At 36.9% G+C, this 27,410-nt stretch overlaps 1 protein-coding gene across 1 annotated transcript in view; it reads right to left on the reverse strand.

The window, feature by feature from the left end:
* Positions 1-26,913, reverse strand: part of LOC311614624 (rab proteins geranylgeranyltransferase component A 1-like) — a 117,085-nt gene extending 90,172 nt beyond the window's left edge. The window contains 2 exon segments of the mRNA XM_084869684.1: positions 1,002-1,068; positions 26,845-26,913. Coding sequence (XP_084725810.1) covers positions 1,002-1,068; positions 26,845-26,893 — 116 coding nt within the window. The 5' untranslated portion in view covers positions 26,894-26,913.
* Between the last annotated feature and the right edge of the window lie 497 nt (positions 26,914-27,410).

Raw genomic sequence — 27,410 nt, forward strand, 5'->3', positions numbered from 1 at the left:
TTCAACCTTCAGCAGAGCCATCATTGTAGCCTTCAGGCTTGGTTCCAGCCACAAGTGGAGCTTTCAGCCTTCAGCAGAGCCAAGCCTTCAGTCTTCAGTCTTCACTTGGACAGAGCCTTCGGTCTTCACTCCATGCCTGCGTATGCAAACTAACCCACCATCTTTGTTGGGTTAATTTGCATACTAACTCCTGATTGACTGGTGGGTGTCGCAGAGGTATGGTCAACTTACATGTTTGTCTATTATTAGCTAAGATAACAAATCTAGATATTCTTAGTATTCTGGCATTATAAAAAAAATTTTAGTTAATATTAACAGAAATCATAAAGTTATCTTCTTATTTCTTTTTTACTCCCATTTATTGAACAATCAAAATGTCAAGATACAATGTTCAAAAGCACTAAATGGGCAGGTGGAATGTTAGGGATTTGATTTAGAAGGAAGCAGGAAAGAAGAGATTTAAACTATACTTTCTCTTAAACTTAAATTTTTCATTAACTTCCTTTTTACAATGTCATTTAAGGGAAAAAGAAAAACAACTCTAGATATTTTTATTAGTTAAGATTTTCTAATAGTTTAAATATTCATTAAAACCACATACTCTAACCACATACTCTATATCTATTAGCTGCATTTTCAACAATCAAATGTACAGATCCTATATGCCCACACAAGTACAATAAAAAGGGTAGATGTGAGGTATCCAAGCTTCTTGGAGAATTATTCATCATTTAAAAACCAAAATCATTCATGTGAAAAATAAAATCATGGTATATTTGGTTTGTTCTTAAAGGAAACATCACTATTTCACAGAGTATAATAGTAAAACCTGTTCATTATATATTTCATGTACTTTTTGTGAAAATTAATTCTAATCATATTTCTATCTTAAGTTTATATATGATATATATGTATATATGTACACATGTGTACATTTATTTTTTTAATTCTGTATAGGGATAAATTTAGGATGTATTTAATACTATCATTGATAAACTTACGAATCAACATGCAGAACCCTCTGGCCACTTCTTGAACAGGCAGCTGCAATGATGGATTCAGGCAAACCTATAAAAATATACACCTTCATCATTTAGAATGTAGAAATATATATGTGTCCTATCCATGCCATAGCTGTATAAAATTTAACAAAATGAGCTCATCTTTGTATTCTAAACAATAACATGTATATTATTATACCATTGGATGTTTCTTAAACAGACTACTAATGCTGAAAATTTTATTATGTGGAAAAAATTTTTAAAACCAAGTAATTAAAGTATTTTTATTAGCAAATTACCATAAATGAGCAACTATTATAAATTGCTCATATAGAACTTTATTATTTAGGAACTATGTTAACACTCTACTTCATTTGATTATCCCAAATGTATTGAGAGAGAAGTATCTGCATACTGCAGTGCAAATATGTTAACCTGTTGCCCAATGCTTTAAGAAAATAAAAAATTTCTGGAGTTAAAATTTGAACCAAAATCTAACTCCAAAGCCACAGTGCCTGTGACAGAGAATGACATACATTTGTCTAAGCAATAGGCTAGATAGCTTAAAAAATAGAGCATTTACAAGATATAGTATTTTACTTTCTGGTTAATACAACAGTTTAAAAAGAACGTTACTGTTTTGGAATCAAACTAAGCTACACCATAAAATTGGTTATCATAAAAGGAAATATATATTACTACTCTCCATATCAATAAACACAATAAAAAATTACCAAAGATAATGATTTTATAATTTAAAAAATCAGATGTTCAGCTACATCGACTGGTTAATACCCTATGTTAAGAAGTTCAAGACTCTCCCATAACTTTTTATCGTAAGATCTACCATTTCAACAAAGGATATTACTAGTAAATCATTTCTGTCAGATGAACAAAGCATATTCTGAAAGTTTAGTGCAATTCTGTAGTGCTACTACTGGCTTTTTCACTACAATGATAATACCCTTAATGTCACCATTCTTTTGGCAAGCATTTTTTTTTTTATTTATTTATTTATTTTTTTAAAATATATTTTATTGATTTTGTACAGAGAGGAAGGAAGAGAGGTACAGAGTCAGAAACATCGATGAGAGTCATCGATCAGCTGCCTCTTGCACACCCCCTACTGGGGATATGCCCGCAACCAAGGTACATGCCCTTGACCGGAATCGAACCTGGGACCCTTCAGTCCCCAAGCCGACGCTCTATCCATTGAGCCAAACCGGTTTCGGCCTTTTTGGCAAGCATTTAAACTACAAGCTATGCATCAAGAATTTCAAGAAACTGGAATGGTTATCTTCTTTTATGTAAAAGCAATATGCATATGGAAGCAATTGACATAGTCAATCTCTAGATTAAAAAAACAAACAAACAAACAAAAAAACCTTTAAAGACAAGCTCCAGCGGCATTCACCAAAAAAATCGTTTTTCAGTGGTGAACACTTTGTGGCTATATAAGACTTGGTTCAAAAAAGAAATTCTGACCAAATGTACTATATACAGCCACTAAACATCAACTATTGGAAATAAGTCACATGCCAAAACCAGTTTGGCTCAGTGGATAGAGCGTCAGCCTGCGGAATGAAGGATCCCAGGTTTGACTCCAGTCAAGGGCAAGTACCTTGGTTGCAGGCACATCCCCAGTAGGGGCTGTGTAGGAGGCAGCTGATTGATGTTTCTCTCACATGGATGTTTCTAACTCTCTATCCCTTTCCCTTCCTCTCTGTAAAAAATCAATATAAAAAAAAGAAATAAGTCATCATATATTTTCAACTTTGGATATAATTCAAAGAAAAAAAGAGGAGAATTTGTGGTATACAAGGAAGTGGGAGAAAGAAAGAACAGTTTTAAATAGTTAAGCATATTTCTTCAAACAGTTGAAATTGTATGGTTTTAATGTTTTTTATCTTGACTATCTCAACTTTTCACACCTAAAGAAATAACTTTTTTTATTAATGAAATGCAGTCACTATAATGGTTTCGAAGATGCTACGCAGCTTAGTAAAGAGGACACCAGCAAAGAAATAGTCAGGAAGCAGAATTAGTATGTTAAAGTATGTAATAATGACAGCATTAATAATACATTACTAAATATTAATTAGCATAGGGCTTTTATGGTTCACAATGTATTTTCGCACGTCATCTCATTTATTCCTCATTATAAGCCGGGGAGGCAAGCAGTATTATCCATGTGAGAAATGGGATGAGAAAGGTTAAATAACTTGCCAAAGACCAAGTAATTCATTATCTGGAATTCAAATTGCCATGGTAAATTCACTCTCTCCAACTCAGATATGAGTTTAAGGATGAGGATGTAAGTGCAGGACAGCAAGGCAATGGAATGGGAATGTTCTCAGTCAGACACACCTAGACTTGAATCTTAGCTTTGCTGCTTAACTAGCTGTGTGACCTCAGACAAATCACTTGACTTCTCTGAGTTCTTGTTTCTTCATCTATAGGAATACTACCATTTATCTCATAGAATGACTCAGTTATTAGCAGAGGGTACTTGCTCTATAAACACTGTCTACTGTTATTATTCTTCAGAAAGACAGTTTAAAAATACTACATTTTCATCTAGATACTACGCCAAACATACACCTATTTTTACCAGATGCCCACTCCAACGACAAACAATAATAAAATGACTCTCCTCTATTTGGCTCAAATTAGCTGTTACTTTATATAGGCAAATACACATGTGGCTAGCATGTGGTTATTTCCACAGCTATGATCAACACTGTCAGAAGTCGTGTATCTGCTGACAAAGCAAAGCCAAGAACGGATTTCAATATGAACATGATTTGAGCCCAAATTACATGAAACCAAAATTGCTATCATTTGTATTTCCCCTTAATAGTTCCATCCAGGCATCCCACAAGTTTATGAGATTGACAGGCTGTTCCTAAATTAAATGGGCCTATCAACTTCATGCTTAGAATGAATAAAATAGTATAATAATACAGTTAGTAATATCTTCCGAGCCAGGATTTCAACTTTCTTCCCATTCATTTAATAAACCCTGAGTTCTTGAACAGAGGAAGAACATGGCAGTTTCTCTGTAAATACTTTTTTGAAGGAAAGAAGAAAGAAAATGGGAAAAATGGGAAAAGGGAAGAGGGAGAGAGGGATAGAGTAGATTGTGATAGGTAGAGACGGGGGTAAAGCTAAGATTAAGGCAATTCCTAGCCTAAAATAGCTCAGAGCGCAAAGAGTACAAATTTAAATGGATTAAAAGTAATTAAAACTGTTATAGGAACACATTGGAAAGAAACATTCCTTCTGTTCAAGGAAGTTATGGAAAGCTCCAAAGAGCAGGGGACACTACACGGGTGTTTCAAGATCTGTACAGTCCAACTGAAGAGTATAAAAGAAGAAAAAATGTGAAGGGAAAAAGGAAAGTGGAAGGGAATATTTCTGGTAAAGGGTGAAGGAAGATAGAACCAAAAGGTGATGCTCAAAAAGAGTGGCTGGAGACCAATTCTTGTGGAATCTGACTTTGACCCTATAAGCAACAGTGAGTCTTGAAAGAAATTTAACCAGAAGAACAGCATGGTCAAACTGGAATTTCAGGAAAACAATTCTATTCACAGAATGAAGGATGAACTTGTATTAAATTTGAACGTGAAGTGTCAGGGTTTTTTTTTTTTTTAAGTTTTGTTTAGGAATAAAGTTAACATATTAAAATGTGTGCTCTTATGGATAATTTAGTAAAATAAGTGAAATAACTGTTTTTGTTTAAATTGGTATTGATAAGCCAATTTAATAGCATTTAAACTGATTTCAAATTAGTTAATAATTTAATATCATTTGACTGATTTCAATAAAACTATCTTTTAACACTTGCCACCCATAATAAGTGAACAACTTCCAAATCATTAAATAAATTCACACACAATTCTTGTGAGGGCATGCATATGAAATATATATAGGCTTATAATTAATTATACAACCTCTCCCACTAGGAAAAGCCATTCATGAGTTAGAAGCAGATAACCTAGATCAGGATCAAATTACACGGTATTATAGTGAAAACACATTGTAAACTATGTGATTAAAGATACACAAGTACAGTGTTTCAGCTGAACTATGGAGCTAATAATCTCATCGGGTATAGTGAGGAATCGGTACAAAATGACATAAAACACCTTATTCAGTGCCTCTTAGCATGTTACTGATATTCAATAAATATTGGTTCGCTTCCTATTCCAATAAGATTAGTTATTTGAAGGGGAAAAAACTATCACTTGTTTAGTATTTACTTAAGTTATCTTCAAAGATCTAACAACATAAAAGTTTTGTTTTAAAAAGAAGTCCAATAACCTTTTAATATGTATACTAGAGGTTTTATCTGTATGTAGACTATAGAAGTTCATCAAACATTTAATATCATTTATACACTTCACATTATCAAATGATTATTCAATTCATATATGAAGCTGTATCAAATAAACATGCGGAAGGATTATAGAAAAGATGTAGAATTCTAATGCAAGACCAACAACTTTTACTGGCAAGTCATTTTTATCAAATACAGTTTTAAATTAGCATTTCATAACAGTTTGTACTGGTGGAAATTGAGGTGTTGCATCCTGCCCTTCTTACATGAGATTCTGTTATAAACTTGGCAGCTAGAAAAAATATATTAGAAGATTGCAGAATGTTATATGATCATATAACAAACATGTATAGTACCAACTTTCTGCAATTTTCCAAAATCTGTCTAAATAAAACAGAGATGTAAAATGAGGAACAAAAATGTATAAAATTAACATTTTCAAGAATGTTATCTAAAACATTTTATAACAAAGAAAACATTCATTTTTTCAAAATCCCCTTTTAATCCAAATTTTTAATGTTAAACCTCATTATATATAACTATAACTTTTAGGTCAGTTCTCTATGGTATACTCTTAAAACGGTATTAGTATCTGGAGTTGATTTTTCCAACACTATACTTACATAAGATAAACATAAAATAAAGTACTTACACCACTCCCAGTATATCGAACAATAAATAATAGATTCCCCTGACAGGACTTTGATGACCTGGCAAAGCCCGAGTGCTTTCAGCCCAAATCATATGAAACCATAAATCATTCTTTATTTTATAGAACATTTCAAAATGGATTCCTGCTTTCTACCTTGAAAGTCATTTCTTGTGTTATTTATAACTAGTGAAGACCAGAATGGAAAGAAAATTACAGAGAACCAGAAAATTTACTGTGACTGGTTTACTTTATAAAGAATAACTTCTTTCTTTAGGGAAAAAAAAATTGAATTACTGGCAAGGAAAAACTTCTGAGTACAACAAGTTCTTACAGAGCCACACCCTTTACTACTTAAACAACCTATGTACAGACCTTCAACACCATTCTAAACAATGAAAAATATTGGGTGAAGAACTGACAATGAGCAATGCAAAGGTAAAACTGCATAGTTAGCTCACATCACAGCTACTAAAAAACACACACACACATCAGAAAATTAGACAGAAACTGAATTTCAGCTCAGATTCAAGTATTTTGTTTATTCCATTAAACTCTAAATTAAAAGTTTAGATCTCTTTTTTAAAGTATGTTTTTACTGAATTTAGAGAGAGGAAGGGAGAAGAATAGAGAGAAAAATCCATGAGAGAGACACATCCATTGGCTGCCTCACCAGTCAGACAAAAGTTTAGATCTTATATTTACTGTTCTGATTATTATAGCTTCATAGTATAGTTTTAAATCTAGCAGTTGGACATCCCTAGAAGTGTCCCAGATCGGAGAGGAAGCAGACTGGGCTGAGGGACACCCCACCCCAGGCACGAATTTCGTGCACCCGGCCTGTAATCCATATATATAAAAGGCTAAGTGACCAACCGTACATCCATCTGAATGTCTGACTAACAGACCAGCCGGTACATATGACACACACTGGCAATTTAAAAATGTTACAGGTCGGGTTATAGAATGATCACAATATTTTCTTTAGCATTGTATCATATATACAATGTAAGAGAGGAAATAAAGAAAAAAGTGTCATGCTGCTTTTTAGTTTTTGGTATTAATACCTTTATATTTTTGGAATTTTAAATCAATGTATTATTTTTTAAATTGTTCTTTTATTTATTTACTAGAGGCCTGATGCACGAAATTCAAAGGCCTTCCTTCCTCCGGCTGCTGGCACCGGCTTCCCTCTGGCACTGGGACCCATGCTTCCCTCTGGCCGCCGGCTTTGTCCAAAAGATCATCTGGAAGGATGTCCAGTCTAATTAGCATATTACACTTTTATTATTATAGATTGTTATTAAATTTTTAAATGTTGCCATAATTGCAGGTGTCCCCTTTTACCCTGCCCTTTGCCTACCTACACTCACCTTCACATCCCCTTCTTTTCACATTCACCAAACTATTGTCCCTGTCCTGTCCTTGAGGCATATATATATATTCTTTAGCTAATCCCTTCACCTTCTTTATCTACCCTGTTTCCCCGAAAATAAGACAGTGTCTTATATTAATTTTTTCTCCCAAAGTTGCGCTAGGTCTTATTTTCGGGGAAACACGGTAATAACTCCCATGACCCTCCTTTCAGGTATCAGCCAGTCTGGCCCATGTATCCAGGCTTCTGGTCCCATTTTGTTCCTCAGTTTATTTTATTTATTAGATTCCATAAATTAGTAAGATCAGATGTTATTTTTTTTTTTCTCTCACTGGCTTATTTCACTTAGCATAATACTCTCCTAGTTCATCCATGCTGTTTCAAAAGGTAAAAGTTCCTTATTTTTTTTTCACTTTCCCTTTAGCTTCCGGTATCTGTCCACTTATCTACATAAGGCAGGAGAGGATAGGGTAACTAAAAAAGAGGTGTCAAGTAATTTGCCCAAAGTCACAAACCCAGTAAATGGCAAAGTTAATACTGGAACCCAGCAAGTCTGGCTACAGAGTCTGTGCTCTATGCTCTATTGCTTCAGAACATTTAAATATCTTGTCCACCTCCCCAAACAACCTTACAATTAATTTTCCCAAATGACTTGATTCTTGAAAATGGTTTCTCTAACTGGTAGATGCCAATAATGCTAGAAAGGTATTTACCTTTTGTAAATTAATAAATTTGCATTCAGTGAAAGCTATTAAATGTAGAAATAAAAAAAAACTAAAAAAATTATTTTTTCAAAGCCTAATGAAAATACTTATATAATCATTACCTATTTATGTTAAAACTAGAGTCCCAGTGCATAAAATTCATGCACAGATGCAGTCCCTAGGCCTGGTCAGCGATCAAAGCACAAGCATCTAGTATGAAAAGGCAGGTCCCAGCTGAACTCTGGGTCCTTGGCAGCATCTGGGCCCCCAAACCCCCAGGTGCCCCCTTCCACCTGAGGCATGGTGCCTGAGTCCCCATGCAGAGATGCAGTGAGCATGGCAGGATGCCACAGGCAGGGGTGCAGCTCGGGTCTCTGTGCTGCCCACCAGCATGGTCCCAATGGGATCCTGATGGCTGCTACCGGCTCACCGGGAAGTCCATTGGGGCTGGTAGAGCTCCACTATGGCCCACTGCCAGCACCTCATCATGGAGGCCTACCGTGGTCTGCATCGCCCCCTGGTGGTCAGTGCATGTCATAGCAAGCAGTTGAGGGGACAATTTGCATATTTAGCTTTTATTATATAGGATAATTAGGTGAATAAATGTCATCAAACTGAATATTTGTATAATTCCAAATTAGCAGTATACAGATTTTCTTTTTTTTAAATATATTTTATTGATATTTTACAGAGAGGAAGAGAGAGGGATAGAGAGTTAGAAACATCGATGAGAGAGAATCATCGATCAGCTGCCTCTTGCACACCCCCTACTGGGGATGTGCCCACAACCAAGGTACATACCCTTGACTGGAATTGAACCCGGGACCTTTTAGTCCGCAGGCCAACGCTCTAACCACTGAGCCAAACCGGTTTCGGCAGTATACAGATTTTCAATACACAGGGGGAATCATGTATCCATACAATGGAGGCATCAGATTGTCATCATGCTAATCCAGAGTCAATCTTAGCAACACTCATGGTGAATCAACCTGCTATTTTCTTCCGGTATGATCCTACATGACATCCATATCACTAAAGATGTTCTCTAACCAAAAATGTTGACCTTAAAGCCATGGAGCCTTTAAACAGGTCTTTCAGTTTATAGGAAAAACACAGGCTAGAACAAGATAAATAATGCTACAAAAAAGAAAGCAGCCAAATCCATTCTGTAGGATCACTGGCCCAGTCTCTTCAACATTTCAGTCATCATTTTTAAAAAGAGAACTATGTTAAAATAAAACAGACTTATAGAACAATACATGATAAAAATTGGACACAAGCTTGTACATACCAGCTGTAAAGGGTATTCTGAGTGGAAAATTATGTAAAGTCAAAAATAGTTTGTGTATTAAATGGATAAAAATATACTGGTATAAATAGAAAGGTAAAGTTTGGCCAGTGTGGTTAAGTGGTTAAGTACTGACCCATGAATCAAGAGGTCACTGGTTTGATTCCTGGTCAGGACACATGCTCTGGTTTCAGGCTTGATCCCCACAGGGTTTCTCCCTCATAAATATTTCTACCTCTCTACTCCTCCCTTCCTCTCTAAAAATCAATAAAAACATATTTTAAAAAAGAAAAGTGAAGATTATTGACTGAAAAAGTTGCAGAACGGTATGTACAGAATGATCACATTTTGTGATAAATGTGTATGCTTATAGCATCGTGTATTTCCTGGGGGGGGGGGGGGGGCTTGAAAATCTGAAAAACTAAAGGGCAAATAAATAGAATTATTTTAGTACGTAGGCATAACCTAATATTGAAGTTGAATATTTGCAAACTGAGAATACTATATTAATAGCAGTAGGTATGTGTGGGTATGATAATTACAGCTATATGCATCTGCACAAATGAATCTCACCAGCATAACCCTGATCAATGAAAGCAAGTCACAAAAATAATACATAAAGTAATATTCCAAAAGTTAGGCAAGTGTCAAAAATAGATAAAGTTCATATATTGTTCATAGACACATTACACATGTGATTAAAAAAAACAAAAAAAAACAAGGGGCCCTAGCCTGTTGGGCTCAGTGGATAGAGCATCAGCCTGTGGACTGAAGGGTCCTGGGTTCGATTCCAGTCAATGGCACACACCTGGGTTGCAGGCTCGATCCCAGTAGGGGGTATGCAGGGAATAACCGATCAATGATTCCCATCACTGATATTTACATCTCTCTCTCCCTTTCCCTTCCTCTCTCTGAAATCCATAAAAACATATTCAAAAGCAACAAGGGAACAATTAATACAATTTTCCATTATGGTTACATCTGTGGGAAAAAGAAGGGGAGATAGCTGAGAGTGGTGACACGAGGAGCTTCTTAAGGTACTGGTAATGTTATTTTTCTTTAGCTGGGTCATATATACATGCCATTGACTTTATTATTATTCACTGAAATAAATAAAAACACATATGTACACACACATATACTTCATTTGCCTGTAAGATATGTATAATATATTGTAAAAGAAATCTGTGGACCAGATCCTGGGCCACACTGTAAGACTTCCTATTTCACAGGTTATCCAGCTTTCTTTGAGATGTTGGTGTTCTTTAATATATAGCACTTACATTATTTTCAAATTTTACTATGGTAAGCAACTTTAAAATAGATGTTTTCACCCTTGTTGCTTTTCACATGTGTTGAAAGATTTTCTCAGAATAAATTCTCTGGGAATTTAAGGGAATTCTAAGGAAATTAACAAGTCTAAGGGAATGAACATATTTACAGTTCTTAGTACAAACTGCCACATTATGCTGGCAAAGTGTTGTTTATACATATTGACTGAATACAACTTCATCAACAATTAGCTATTGCTCTTTTAAATTATTGATGTTTAATTATTAGTTTATTTTGCATTTGATTCTTAATAAGAAAATATATTTTCCCAACAGTTTGTTGACTATTTGAATCTTCACTTGGCTGTTTAAATTAACTACCTAGTTATCTATAGAAATACTGATACTATTCTTATAAAATTTAAAAGTACTCTTTTTATGTAATTAGTCCTGTTATGAGTTGCAAATAATTGTCAAACCTCAGAGGGAAGGTAGGGGAGGGTGAAGGTAAGGGGGAAAGATCAACCAAAGAGCTTGTATGCATGCATATAAGCCTAACCAATGGACACAGACAACAGGAGGGTGAGGGCATGAGTTGGGGGGGTGGTGGTGGTGGGGTTAATAGGGGGATGAGGGCACATATATAATACCTTAATCAATAAAGAATTTAAAAAGAATAAGACATTCATAGCTAATGTTGAAGGAATATGGGGAAATAAGCATTTTCATACTCTGCTGGTGAGAATATAGGTTTGGCAAATTTTCCTTAAGGCCATACTATATAATAAAAGGGTAATATGCAAATAGACCAAATGGCAGAACCAAACAACCAATCAAAGCATAATATGCTAATGATATGCTAAGGTTGCTCAACAGCTGCCTATGACATGCACTGAGTGCCAGGGGGCAGTCGGTCAACTGGTCATTCAGTCACTATGACGTGCACTGACCACCAGGGGGCAGATGCTCTGACCAGTCGGTTAGCTTGCTACTGGGGTCTGGCTGATCAGGACTGAGCAAGATGGGCTGGACTTGCCCTGGAGCCCTACCAAGGTCCCTCCCTGGCCCCATCATGCACCGATAGGGTCCCTCACCCTGGCCTGCATCCTCTCGCAATCTGGGACCCCTTGGAGGATGTTGGAGAGCCAGTTTCAGCCCAATCCTGCAGGCCACTCCCTTTGGGGGTCACCAGATGCAGGGCTCATGGCTGGCAAGCCTGCTGCGGCAGCTCAAGTCTCTCCTGATCAGAACTGATTGGGTGCGAGCCCACAGCAGGCACAGTGAGGCCAGATTGAGCAGGAGCAGCAGGCAGGAGCTGCACGCAGTGTTGGACTGTAGGTTTCAGCCTGATCCCTGCAGGCTACCCACAGGGATCCTACCCATGCATGAATTCATGCACCGGGCCTCTAGTTCAACTATAAAAATCAGAAGTGTTACTGAACCATCCTCTAAAAATTCAAAGCCACAATTACAATTCTAGTATTTATCCTGAGGAAATAATTAAATATGTACAAAATATTTAGGTGCAAAATGTTCATCAAAGCATTAGCTTATAAAAGTGAAAAACTGGAAACCTTAAATGTCCAAAAAAAGAAGTCATTTGCTAAAATAAATGTCAGAACGTTTATAGAAAATATTTTCTAAGCATCTATTTAAAATGGCACTTAATATTTTAAAATTACATAATCATAAAGATAGAGAACAGATTAGAGATTGCCAGGACTTAGAGATGGGGGGAGGAAGGTGTCTATGACTATAAAAAGGTACCATGACCGATTCCTATAATGAAACTTTTCTGTATCTGAATGTGGTAGTGTTCATACCAATCTACATTATGTGATAAAATTGCACAGAACTCAACACACACACACACACACACACACACACAGTAAATGTAAAACTGAAATTTTGAATTAGATCAATGGGTAAAGTAGATTTCCTGATTATGCTATAGTTATGTAAGATATTACTTAACAATGGGGGAAAACTAGGTGAAGCATATAAAGCAGGGGTCTTCAAACTACGGCCCGCGGGCCACATGCAGCCCCCAGGGGAGTCTGATCCTGCCCGCCAGGTTTTTTGGGCAGTGAGCGCAGCCAAGGTGTTACAGTAGGGATTAGTAATTCATATAGTCCGGCCCTCCAGCTCTCTGAGGGACCGTGATCTGGCCCCCACTTTAAAAAGTTTGAAGACCCCTGAAAAGGATCTTCCTATATTATTTCTTACAACTGAATGTGAATCTACAGTTATCTCCAAATAAAAAAAAGTCTTTAAAAAAGACACTGATGTATAATATTTGTTTTACATGGAGTAATGTTCATGACATAGTATGAAGTGAAAAATGGAAGGTTTCAAAACAGCACCTACAATATGCTGGACTTTTATAAATATAGAAAAGTATACATACATCTATACACATAAAATGAGAAAGGGTCTAGAAGTATATACATAAAAGTTTTATTGTTATTATTTGTTAATGACAGTACCCTTTAAAGAAAAAGGGTCAATTAAGATGAATCCATTGTAAGTGCTGAAAATTGCTGAAAATTGTAGGAACCAAAATAATAGTCAACCGAAAAAAGAAAAGCTTCATAAACAGGATGAGTTCCATACTTGACCTTGAAATTTTAATGTACAAGTGAAGAAAACTAAAAACACATAAATTGGCAAACCCTACCACACACAGCCTATAGGTCATTTTTAACAATGGTTTTATTTCAGTGGGGAATTATGCATCTTGGAATCAATGAATAATTTCTAGGGAAACAGATTATCAGTTGATATATGACTATTCTTTGATCCAATTTCTTGCCATTATTTTAGTGGCTGTGGTTCTTTTTTACCCCCAGTTTTAAAGGATACACAACCAGGTCATTCTGTTCACCTTCATCAAAAGGTTTCTAAGCTGACATAGATGTCATGTTATCAATTAGGAGTTAACATAACAAGACTTCGTTGGCATCAGGCTTTGATGTCAACAAAAGTAACTCCACCAAAACCGGTTTGGCTCAGTGGATAGAGCACCTGCCTGCGGACTGAAGGGTCCCAGGTTCGATTCTGGTCAAAGGCATGTACCTTAGTTGCGGGCACATCCCCGGTGGGGGGTGTGCAGAAGGCAGCTGATTGATGATTCTCTCTCATCAATGTTCCTGACTATCCCTTTCCCTTCCTCTCTGTAAAAAAAAAAATCAATAAAATATATTTTTAAAAATCAATAAAATATATCTTTAAAATTTTTTTTTAAAAAGTAACTCCCAAAAATAAAGCAATTGCCAACTCCTACACTAAGGCACACTAATCTAATACTGTTAGCATGAGGTATGAAAGAATCCAACAAGTTCAATTTAATACCTCAGCTTTAGTCAAAGAAACTCCAGTCTTTAACAGTTTGACCTATGTCAAACTTAACTACAGTTTAACAATTTGACCTACGTCAAACTTAACTAAGCCCTAGGTTGCACATTTGTAAAATGGAGATAGATAATTGGTATCTACTACAAACAAGGTTATCTTGAAAATTATATGTGATAATGCATTTAAAGAGATTAGCACAGTATTTGGCATACAATAAGCGCTAGGGAATATTTTTCATATGTTTAACAGTGAATTATAGGTACCGAAATTAATAATTGTCATGTACTGGGCTTAGATAGCTCATGCCAAAGTAACACAATTCCTAGAAAAATGAGGATTAGAACTCACAACTTGACAACTTCCTGATATGCGTGATATCTGTATATAATACCTTATTTCTCTATATTTTAGCGTGTGTAAACTTCTCCATGATAATTTTTTTAAATCTTATATAGAAAAGTAGTTTAAACAAATGTGCAAATTTCAATCATAGATATATGATCCAAAACATTCCAAAACAATATAAAATGATGAAAAATGCTAATAACTAAGGTCATTGTAACAACCTGAACTCTGGGATGGACAAATAAAGATATGTAAGAACAGTACTCAGAAGAAAACAGCAGATGTTAGTACTTTTCTAAATGTGATATAAAACAAGCCGGTCAAGTAGTATGGCATTACCCACTTAAGCTCTTGGTAAAATCCAGTATAAAACACTTATGTTAAGCATCACACTGGCCAAGTTGTCTCTGGTCCCTTCTTCTGTCTATTTGCAAATTATTTTTAAATAGTCTCAATATGAAAACATGAGAACTGTCATAATAACGATGCTTTGTCTCAATATGAAAACATGAGAGCTCTCATGATCATGATGCTTTGAGAAATCAGTATGTGGGATAAATTATCTCTTTTTACATCGCCCTTTAATAAGTTTAGAAACTGAAAAGGACAATAAATCAATCTTTCAAAGTATCTCTACTTTCTTGGCCATAAATATATATCAAATATTTAAATATATATTTATTTATAAATATATATATAGTAATATATACATAAATATAAAATGGGAACTGATGGTGACTTTTAGTCTATTGTACTTCTAAAATCATTTACATACAAAAGCAAACACAGACTAACTTTTCAGTTAAAAGACTCTGCATTAAAACTGAACAGGAGATATTGGGTCGGCAGCTAAGTAATTGCGGGTTTCACACATATATGGCTTCAGTTGAATTTTTAGGTTTGCAGACGTAGTACAAATGTAAAACACATTTTGTTATTTGATAGTTGGCTATTCAGCTGTTAATCAGTAAAAAAAGTTTTTTGATCTGTTTTGTAGTTTTCGTTTGGCGTTCGTTGAAAAATGGAAAATCAAAAGGAACATTTTCGTCATATTTTGCTTTTTTATTTCCTCAAAGGGAAAAACGCATCGCAAGCTCATAAAAAGTTATGTGCTGTTTATGGTGACGAAGCCTTAAAAGAACGGCAGTGTCAAAATTGGTTTGCCAAATTTCGTTCTGGTGATTTTTCACTCAAAGATGAAAAACGCTCTGGTCGTCCAGTTGAAGTTGATGACGCCCTAATCAAAGCAATAATCAATTCGGACTGTCACAGTACAACACGTGAGATTGCAGAGAAGCTTCATGTATCACATACATGCATTGAAAATCACTTAAAACAACTTGGCTATGTTCAAAAACTCGATACATGGGTTCCTCACGAACTGAAAGAATCACAGTTAACGCAACGCATTAGCAGCTGCGATTTGCTAAAGAAACGTAATGAAAATGATCCATTTTTAAAACGACTGATAACTGGCGATGAAAAATGGGTTGTTTACAACAATATCAAGCGGAAAAGATCGTGGAGCAGGCCAGGTGAACCAACTCAAACAACATCAAAAGCTGATATTCATCAAAAGAAGGTTTTGTTATCAGTTTGGTGGGATTACAAAGGAATTGTCTACTTTGAACTCTTACCACCCAACCGAACGATCAATTCTGATGTCTACATTGAACAACTAACAAAATTAAACAATGCAGTTGAAGAAAAGCGGCCCGAATTGACAAATCAAAAAGGTGTTGTATTCCATCATGACAATGCAAGGCCACACACATCTTTGGTCTCTCGGCAAAAATTAATGGAGCTTGGTTGGGATGTTTTGCCACATCCACCATATAGTCCTGACCTTGCACCATCTGATTACTTTTTGTTTCGATCTTTACAAAACTCCTTGAATGGTAAAAATTTCAATAATGATGATGATGTCAAATCGTACCTGATTCAGTTTTTTGCTAATGAAAACCAGAAGTTTTTTGAACGTGGGATTATGATGCTGCCTGAAAGATGGCAAAAGGTCATTGATAAAAATGGGCAATACATTACAGAATAAAGTTATTTAGTTCCATGAAAAAATTGTCTTTGATTTTTTTAAAAATCCGCAATTACTTAGCTGCCGACCCAATAATTTAGTATGAGTAACGGGTCAATCATATGAAATTATAATTGTTTCTATTATTGGGATTTTATGTTAAACATGAGAATGTGATGGTGACCAGCCATATTTTATTTTAATCGCTATAGCCTGAGTTATCCAAAACATCATGAGAAAACTGGAGAAAATGAGATGAGGCATGCAAATGAAAATGATGCTGCAGAGGGAACTCTGGTAACAGATGTGGCTGTATCTGGGGAATTGGTTCAAACTTATGATTTACAGGGAAGGGAAAGCCTCTCCCACAGATTCTTGTCCAGGGTCAGATAATTCCTTTTACTTTTCTAGGTATGACAGGCCTCTTTCTGACAGCAGAAAAACAAAACAAAAAAATAAAAAACAAAACAAAACAAAAAAACACTCCTCCATCAGGAAATACCTGAAGAATTGCAAAGAATTTTTTTTATAACACCAAAATCTGTAGGCTTTTATTAGCTGCTAATGAATTCTCACATTAACAAAGAAGAGTTTCATGCTATCCTCCAAATAAGATCAATTTGTTCAAAACCTTTAGGCAAAACAAATGACACAAGCTGGTAAACAAAACAGAATAAAAGAAAAATATATAAAGCCTATAAACAACCAAACAAAAAAATAGAAATAATGGTAATAGACACACAAAAGGTCTTTCCCACTAAGTGGCCAAAGAGAAGAGGAAGAATATGATAACTCAAACAGCTGAATCTTTCCAGGGCTCTCCATAGAAAGCATACTTCTATATGGTATTATGGGCTATAAAAATCAACTAAATTTTCTGAGCATTCACTAAGCATTTTACAGGAATTATTTCATAGAATCATTATTTAGAAATAAAAAAATGAAACTTGGACATTAAAGAACACAAGAGGCATTGCTCATTCAACCCCAGGCTGTACGATTTTGGAGCCATGATATCAATCACTATATATATTGCTGAAATGAGATGCATACATATCAAAATAAACAAAATATATGGATGATATAGCATTTGTAAAACTAAAATACCATTTTCATTCCCAGACATTAAAACATTTTGCCCTTGGCCACCCCTCCTCCCCCAAAATGTGTAGATAGACAGATTAGATAGATAGATGATAGATAGCTGATAGATACTCTGTTTCCCCCAAAATAAGACAGTGTCTTATATTAATTTTTTCTCCCAAAGTTGCGCTAGGTCTTATTTTCAGGGGATGTCTTATCTTTCCATGCGCTAGGTCTTATTTTCGGAGGATGTCTTATTTTCGGGGAAACACGGTAGATAGATGATTGATGATAGATGATTGATTATAGATATAGATAAAGATAGATGATTGATGATAGATGATAGATGGACAGACAGACATATAGGAAGAGGAGCAGTATGCTACAGAGGAAGATTCCTGTCCTATGACCTACATGCAGATCCTCAGATAATATCTCATTAAATCTTAACCACAGCCATGTCACTCATCGCTTTCCTTTTTGCTATTCTTTTTTTTTAATAAATCTTTATTGTTCATAATATTACAAATGTTCCTCATTTCCGCCCCCCCTCCATTTCTCCCCTCCATCAGGTTCCCACCCCATCCTCTGCCCTTTCCCCACCCCCCATTGTCCTCATCCATAGGTGCACAGTTTTATGTTCAGTCTCTTCCCACATCCCCCTCTCCCCTTTTCCCCAAGAATCGTCAGTTCACTCCCCTTCCATACCTCTGATTCTATTATATTCAACAGTTAATATTGTTCATCAGATTTTTTAAATTCCCTTGGTTTTTAGATTCACTTGTTGATCGTTACGTATTTGTTGTTCATAGTTTTTATCTTTATTTACTTTCTCTTCCGAAAGAACCCCCTTCAGCAATTCATATAATTCTGGTTTGGCGGTGATGAACTCCTTTAGCTTTTTTTTTTTTTATTAGTGAAGCTCTTTATCTGGCCTTCAATTCTGAGTGATAGCTTTGCTGGGTAGAGTATTTTTGGCTGTAGGTTATTGCTATTCATCACCTTGAATATTTCTTGCCATTCCCATCTGGCCTGCATGGTTTGTTGAGAAATCAGCTGACAATCCTATGGGTGCTCCTTTATAGGTAACTACCTGCTTTGCTCTTGTTGCTTTTAATATTCTCTCTTTGTCTTTTGCTCTTGGAATTTTAATTATGATTTGTCTAGGTGTGGTCCTCTTTGGATTCCTTTTGTTTGGGGTTCTGTGCGCTTCCTGGACTTCTAAGTCTAATTCTTTCACCAGGTGGGGGAAGTTTTCTGTCACTATTTCTTTCAGTATGTTTTCGATATCTTGCTCTCTCTCATCTTCTGGGACCCCCATAATTCTGATGTTGGTTCGCTTGAAGTTGTCCCAGAGGTTTCTTACATTATCTTCAACTTTCTGGATTCTTTTGTCTTCTTGCTTCTGCGGAGGAGTGTCTTCTGGCTCTTTATGTTCCAAATCTTTGACTTGATTCTTGCGATCTTCCATTCTGTTTTTAGGCCTCTGTATAATATTTTTTATTTCAGACAATGTATTCTTTATTTCTTGTTGATCCCTTATTTCTTGTTGGTCCCTTATTAGTTCTTGTTGATCCCTTTTCATCTCCTCATAGGTCTTATCGACCTTTTCTAGGAAATTCTTGAAAAACCTTATAAGCATGGTTTTAAACTCTATATCCAGTCTCCTCTTTTCCTCCATTTCTTTTGTTTGTGATCTATTTCCTTGTCTTGGCATTTTCACAGCTTCCCTGAGTTGGTAGGTTGGCTTTATGTGCTAAGGTGTCCTATATGGTTCAGTGAGTCAGCCTCCCAGTTACCTGAGGTGGACAGTCTTGGTGTAGCCCTTTGTGGGCTGGGTGTGCAGTCTTGTTGTTAAGCCTTGCTTGTTGTTGGTATCACTGGGAAGCATTGATCTCCAAGCCAATTGGCTATGAGGATCAGAAGTCCCTTTTTGCTATTCTTATCACTGTTTTACAATTGAGGAAACTTGGTAAAGTGAAATAATAAGGTGCTCAAGTTTATGGAATAGAAAGTGGCAAAGCCAGAACTCAAGTCTGTGTCTAACACTAGGTTCAGTGTCTGTCCACCATTTTTTCACAGTCATCTCCTTAGACCTGGTGCATCACTCAGGCAAACTCGCGGCTTTCAGATTGAAAGCCAGCAGGTTGAAAGCCTAAGGTGCAGGAGCCTTTCCCTCCTCTGTGTTTCTTTCTCTTCCCATAATCTCTCCTCTTCTTGGAGAAGCCATACTAAGGCAATATAAACATTTGCAATTCAAGGAGAAGGTTTACGCAAAGCTTAAAAACTACCCAGAACATCCCTCAGAAGGCTGGGAATCTGCCTCCTATTACTTTCATGAGTTTATGCTGCACTCTGACAGCATGGTGTGGTGGGTAGTTTAGAGAAAGTTCTTTCTGAACTTTTTTCTTTACCAGTATAATCCTGTAAGGTAGTCGTGAGGGTTAGAAAATGATAAATATTCAAGGGCAGTAGGTAGAGCCTTATTAATTAACTAAAGGCCTGGTGCACGAAGATTCATGTAAGAATGGGCCTTCCTTCCCCTGGCTGCCAGCAGTGCTTTCGCTCTGGCTCAGAGCCTCCTTTCCACCTTCCCACGCTGCCCAGAGGGTGTTTCAGAATGCCTGTGTCATTGCCATGGTGATAATGCAAGTGTCCACCCCGCCTTTGGCCACTCAGCATCTGTGTATGCAAATTAACCTGTCATCTTTGTTGGATTAATTTGCATACTCGCTCCTGATTGGCTAGTGGGCATTGCAACGGTACAGTCAATTTGCATCTTACTCTTTTATTACTGTAAACGGCAATTACTTATCCTGGCAGCAGGGCCTAATAGAAAACATACTGGGAGTCAGGAGTCCTAAATCTATTATGGACTCTCTTATTATGTGATCATGGTCTCTAGATACACTGGGTGATCCCTAAGGACTCCTTTCATTTTTAGTATCTGTGCTTTTAAAAATGAATGTAACAAATGCTTGTTTTAAAAAAATCAAGCTAAACAGAATAAAATTATGTAAAAAGTTAAAGATCCTACCCTAGCCTATTTTGCTCAGTGGTCAGAAAGTCGGCCTGCAGACAAAAGGGATGTGTGTTCAATTCCAGTCAGGGGCACATACTTCAGTTGCAGGCTGGATTCCTAGCCCCAGTTGGGGCATGTGTGGGAAGCAAGCAATTAATGTGTCTCTCTCACATGTTTTTCTCTCTGTTGTTCCCCCTCCCTTCCACTCTTTCTAAGAATCAATGGGGAAAATATATCTTCAGGTGAGGCTTAACACAAACAAGAGAAAGTGAAAGATGCCTATGTTGCCCTGTTCAATACATTGCCAAGGTAACATGTTACCACTTTCATTATTTTATCTGTATTCTAAATATATATAGGTATATATAAACATATGTATATACAGGGTGGGGCAAAAGTAGATTTGCAGTTGTTCCTATGGAAAATAATATAATTAATAAATAATAATAGAAGAACTCTGTTTCACATACTCACAACTGTAAACCTACTTTTTGCCCCACCCTGTATTTTACATAGTGATCTACTACACACATATGAACTGTTTCACAAAACTTTACTCATGCTTACTACATGTAATATATTCTGATCTATTCTACATTTTTTTAAATGCCAAAATTGATTTCACGACCCCAAAATAGGTGACATCTTTCAACTAAAAAGAGAAAAAAAACACCCTAGCTGGCTTGGCTTATTGGATAGAGCATAGGACTGGGGACTAAAGGGTTCCGGGTTTAATTCCAGTCAAGAGCATGTACCTGGGCTGCAGGCTTTTCCCTGAACTCCTCCCCTAGCCTGGGGCTCGTGCAGGAAGCAACCAATCAATGTGTTTCTCTCACATCGATATTTCTCTCTGACTGTCCCTCTCTCTTCCACTCTCTCTAAAATTTAATGGAAAAATATCTTCAGTTGAGAATTAAAAAATAAATATTTTATAAAAAGAGAGAGCAAAACAAACTCTGCTCTAGGGTCCATGGATGTTTGAAAATACAAGCAGAAGTATAGACATCCTGTGATGTTAGAACCACATATAGACTTCCTGGAAGAAGATTAAATGAGATACATATAAGGGAAATCACTTGGCAGAATCTGGCACAAATAGATATTTGATAAATATCAGTTTCTATGATACCTCCTGCAGTATTGCTATCCCCCAATGTTTCAAGAAGTGTAGGTACCTACCACCAACATAAGCATTATAGTCATGGGTTGCCAGCCAAAAGCTAATTACCTTAACATTTTTGATTCTCTACTAACATCAAGGAATGGAACTGTATGCCTACATGATAAAAACAGCTTTTATAATAATTCTCAAGAAACAGTTTTTTATGAGCCATTCAGTTAGAAAATGTGGTAAAGTATATTAAACACTGATTTGACTTCTTACAAGAACTATATGGAATCTAGCCTTTTCTCAAGGACCCAGAGTCATAATTATGTACATATAATGGTAAATTTTAGAGCTGGTAGATGCCGACCTTAGAGGTCACCTAATCAAATATCTTGCTTTGCACAGGAACAAAATGATGTCCCAAGAGATTTTGCAATTTGTCAAAAGTCACTCAGTAGGAAGGTCAAGTGATTCCCATTATGCCATATCTATTATTGTACTACTAGAGTCCTGGTGCACGAAATTCGTGCACAGGTAGGGTTCCTAGGCCAAGCTGGCAATCAGGACTGATCGGGGCCTTCTGGCTGCTAGCCAGGGCCTTCTTTCCAGCTGCTGGCCAGGGCCTTTCTTCCCCAGCTGCCAGCCGCCAGCCACGACCTTCCTTTGTTCCGTGCCATCCTCTGATGATCAGCACACATCATAGCGAGCTCCCGGTCTCCCAGTTGAACTCCTGAGGGGACATTTTGCATATTAGCCTTTTATATAGATAGATAAAAGATAGATGTTGAGTTCTATCTAGCAAGATAGTCACAATTTAAGAGCAATACCACTTGTAATTTCCATGTGTGTTATTTTGGTTATCTCATCTCTTTCCTCATAATCTTTAGCAATAAGGCTCTTAAAAAGGATTTATGTGTTTATCCTCCACAAAAATATAATAATAATAAGCTAGCCTATTCCACAACCCATCTTAGGAGAAGAAGTCCCAAATATTACTTGTGCAGTGTACTTGAGAAAGGAAAAGGATGCATATTGAATAGGTAGGTGGCCTTCAGAAGGCAAAAAGTATGTAATGATAAGCCCACATTGGGTTATGAATAGCTCTGAGGATGTAACTGTCAGGAACCACAAATAGTTTCTTAGAACAGATAACCTGCACAAGGGCAGGGGCTATGTTTTCAGTAAATGTGGATTGAAAACACAGACAAATGAATGTTTGTCACTACACAAAATGGTCCCAGACCATTGTATTGTTTGATGTAGGTTTGCATTTTGGGTATTAGACTCTTCCCTTCACCATAAAGATATGAACTGTTGCTTATGTCTAATGGCACCCCACACCCAAACACAGCTTTTGTAAAAGCTGATAACACTCCCTCTATCTTCTAATAGGATGCTTCTAATATCCTCTGACAATGCTAGAACCATTTTTAAAGAAAGAATTAAAATGCCCTAAGTGAGAGCATGCAGGATTTCCCTATATAAGAATGTTGTATTACCACATAGCTCTTGCAACTTCCATCTTGCCTGCTCTACTATTGAGTTGTTGACTCTGCGGCAGATTGAAGGTTACAGAAGTTCCAGATAAGTTACCTCCAGTGAGGTGTTATGTTACTGGGACTATTTTTAACCTAAAACCAAAGATACTTCTCTACAACCCACAAAATTAACATTCAAATGTATTTTCAAATTGTAAAATGTCTTGAAAATGACAACTGTGTACCCAAATTAAAGGCTACTTTCTAGACACTTATCACATATCTATTTTTGTCCTCTTCCTTGAGATTTCAGTTGGTTCTTCTTCCTTATTCCATCTTGTCTATATTTTCCATGGTTCAAGTATTTTATCTTATTTCTCTGTCTTTTGGTGTTCCAGAGATATTTCCTGTATTTTATAATCAAAAGGAAATGGATTTAACTAAGATAATACATACAAAACTTTATTTTCCCATAATTTCTTCAAAATATGATCTTAAGAAAAACCCTATTCTATGATCTTAAGAAAAATGGGGGGAAAAATTAATCAAGGTCATAGAGATTTAAAATATTTTCCAGATATTTTACTTGATGAATCAATTACCTATTAATGATTTTTTAGTTAGAACTAACTCTGCTAAAAGAAAAATTACAGCCCAGCTGGAGTGGCTCAGTAGTTGAATGTAGACCTGTAAACCAGGAAGTCAGGGCACATGCCCAGGTTGTAGGCTCAATCCCCAGAATGGGGTGTGCAGGAGGCAGCTGATCAATGATTCTCTCTCATCGTTGATGTTTCTGTTTCTCTTTCCCTCTCTCTGAAATAAATAAAAATATATTTAAAAAGAGAAAAATTACATTTCAAAGCACATTAATGTCCCTGATATATGCATGATTAATTCTGCTTTTGTCAGTAAAACTGAAGCTATGAAACACTGCTCTGCCTGATTTACTCAAGCTATTGTAGTACATTTAGTAAAGCAGAGTTTAAAGGCTACTTTCAGCAAACTATTTCAGAAACAAAATATACCAAATATATTAAAAATAATTCCAATTAACTAATGATTGAGTTTATTAAAATCATTTATTGGGGAAATAACTTTTATCCAATTTTTTTCACTTTAACGTATCTAAAAAAAACACCTTCATATCATAAATTGAAGCAATGTGCTTGATAAATTCAGAATATGTTTACCATTAAGTGACTATAAAAACATAATGTTTTAATATTAACTTCAAGTAAGTTCTTCCTATACTTTGAGTAATAACATGACTCTCACTAAAAGAAGTCTAACATCAATCTTTTCCCAGATACCAGATGCATCACAATGCAATTTTCTGGATAAATCACAGTATCTTCCTATCTCTATCATAATATACTCCAACACGATGGATATAATCCATATAATAAACTGAATTACATGACAGAATATCCTATATAATAAAAGCCTGATATGCAAATTGTCCCCTCTGGAGGTCCTTAAACTGGGAGTTCAACCACTCATTATGATGTGCTCTGACCACCAGGGGCTGATGTGCTGCGACTTCTCACCAGATACCAGGGGGTGGGGGAAACGTGGACGTGGATGGAGGTGCAGTGAGAATGTGTGTGTCGGCTGAGCTTGCTCTCACTTCCCCTGCTAACCTCTCCTGGGATGCCAGGGCTTGTGTGCCTGGAATGTTCCCGGGCTCAAGTGCCGGGAACCGCAAGGAGGCCAGCCAAAAGAGCATGCTGCCTCTCCCCCCCCCCCCCACCTGAGCTTCCATGCAGCATCACTGGGTGGCCCAGAGGCCCACGCTGCACCCAGGCCCATGGCATCAGCCGTGCTCACCACATCTTCACGTGGGGACTCAGGCTCTGAGACTCAGGAGGAGGGAGGCTCGAGGGGGCCCAGGGGGCCCAAGTGCTGTCCAGGGCCCAGAAGTCAGCTGGGACCTGCCTTTCCATGCCAGGTACTTGCACTTCGATCACCGGCCAGGCCTATGGACCGCACCTGTGCACGAATTTCATGCACTGGGCCTCTAGTTTATTATAAGAATTAACAGCACTTAATAATAATAATTATCAATCATCAATTAATTTCAATCAAGATAAGGAAAAAAATCAATGACTCAATAAACATTTTTAAAACACCCCAAGTTCCTAGGTAACAAAAAAGAAAAGCAATTATATAGAACTCAAGTATGGTACAACAATTACTCTAAAATGGATGTTGTTCTCAGTTTTAGGATACACTGGAGAGAATAACTGAATATTCTATTGGCTTCTTCCAATATCTATTCATAGCAATTACACACTAGTTATTTGCAGTCATGTGGCTTTCAGGATGGGAGTCAACATATCTTTTCTGTGCTGAGAATAATTACCCAGGTGCAACTAGAATAAGAGAATTTTGGTTTGGCAGCAACTAAGACTATCTAGTTTACCCTCCCTGTATTAAAAAACAAGGAAACTGAGGCTCAGAGAAATTAAGTACATAGCCCTTGCAATTCACACAGACAATTCATAGCCAAGCAAGGTCTATAACCGTTTTCCCAATTATTTCTACTAATATGAGTTAACACTGAGAGTCAGAACCATTGATCTCCTAGGATAAGATAGGCCTTTGGAAATTTACCAGCTGTGTGATCTTGAGCAAACTGCAACCGTTCCAAAGCCCCTTCCTTCTTATTTTAAGTGTAGAACATGCATACTCTAATAAGGTTGTTGTAAGGATTTCATACAGCTTGTAAAGTGCTTAGCACCTCAATTAGCAAATAGTAAGCATTGGAAAACAGGTAGCTATTATTACTTCTGACCTGAAAACATGGCTGCTCCTAATGTTTGAGAAGACAAGAAATTGAATTCAATAGCACAATGGAAAAGGTCTCATCTATCAGAGCTTCTCCAGCCTACCACATTCTTCAAATAGGAGAAAACCCCACCCAACAATCTATTTCACCACATCTAAAATCCATCTTTGACACTGTTAAGAAAAAGAAAATACCAACTGCTGCCAAATGTCTTCTTCCATGTGTTGTACATATAATTTGTTAACAAGAAATTGCAAAGGGGTTTCTGGCTCCACCCAAAACATGGAAAATAAAATGGTGGGACAACAAGAGGAAGCTAAGACCACACATCTGAACTGGAACTCGCAGAAGCTTGTTCTCAGCTCATTTAGTTGTGGGCAGGGAGGTGGGATGAGAAAACAAAATTATTTCTTTCTGCATCATAAAGCAGAAATAATGGCTATCTTAAAAAACACAATCACCTACACTTCTCAACACAATAGAAACGAATCGTTTCCTTGCCCTGGTAAATTAAAATGCACACGGATAACAACTGAGCATCTTTTTCGAAAAACTGAGGATTCAGCTATATCCGAGCTGCACTGAACCCTAGGATTATGAAACATTCTTATGAAATGGAGAGACAACATAATGGGAAATATCACCTTGAAATCAACAAGGAAGGAATCACATCATGCCAAAGGTGTCTCCATTGATAAAATCCCGACCCTCCATTCTCATAGCACTGCAAACCCACCCCCCTCTAAGGAAGTTACAGGAATCACCCCCCAGCAACCAACCTCAGCATTCAGCATCGACCGGATCGACCCCTACTCAAATAGCGCTAAGCACCAGGGGTCCCAAGCCCCTCCCTGGAGCTGCAAGTCCTGCGCTGTATCCCGACTACCTCACTTCCTTTCCGTCCTCCCTCCCATGCTCAATACATGGCATTTCTCGCCAACCATCGCCACTGAGATGGTAGAAACAGACTTCTTATACTTTGTCAGGGAAGTACCAGAGCCACAACATACCCGTCCCTATTACGATCACATCAAACTCCGAAGGGAGATCATCCGCCATCTTGACAGGAAATGTGTCATGTGACTATTGCTTGTGAAAATGAGATCAAGTTAGGCATGGCCTTGGTAGAAAGAGGAAGAGAAAACAGTGCATTCTGGGTATTGTAGTTCTTGGGAGGCGGGTCCAAGTAACTAAGCATTCTATTTGAAATGTTTGCTCAAAGGTTAAAAGCTCAATTCATCTTCCTGGCAGAGTGCAGTAGCGTGTTTAGGCTGGGAGGTTTGGAATAGAAAAGAGATGTTGAATTTACTACGGTAGCTAGGATGAATGTAGGGAGACTTGTGTACCCCTTGACAATGATGAATCAAGAATTGTTAGGAGATACCTAGGACTTAGAGAAATTTAGGGATTGCTCTGTGAGCAAAGTACATTTCATTCCATCCTGGTGTGTGTGTGTGTGTGTGTGTGTACTTTCGTATTGATCCCCGAAGCATGATTTTTTCACACCAATATTTACAAACTACATGCTGCATCTTTTTCGCCTCTATGTTTTTCCCATGAAAGCCCAGGAAAAATC

Source organism: Pipistrellus hanaki (genome assembly GCF_964339955.1).
Source record: "Pipistrellus hanaki genome assembly, chromosome: X".
Taxonomy (NCBI): Eukaryota; Metazoa; Chordata; class Mammalia; order Chiroptera; family Vespertilionidae; genus Pipistrellus; species Pipistrellus hanaki.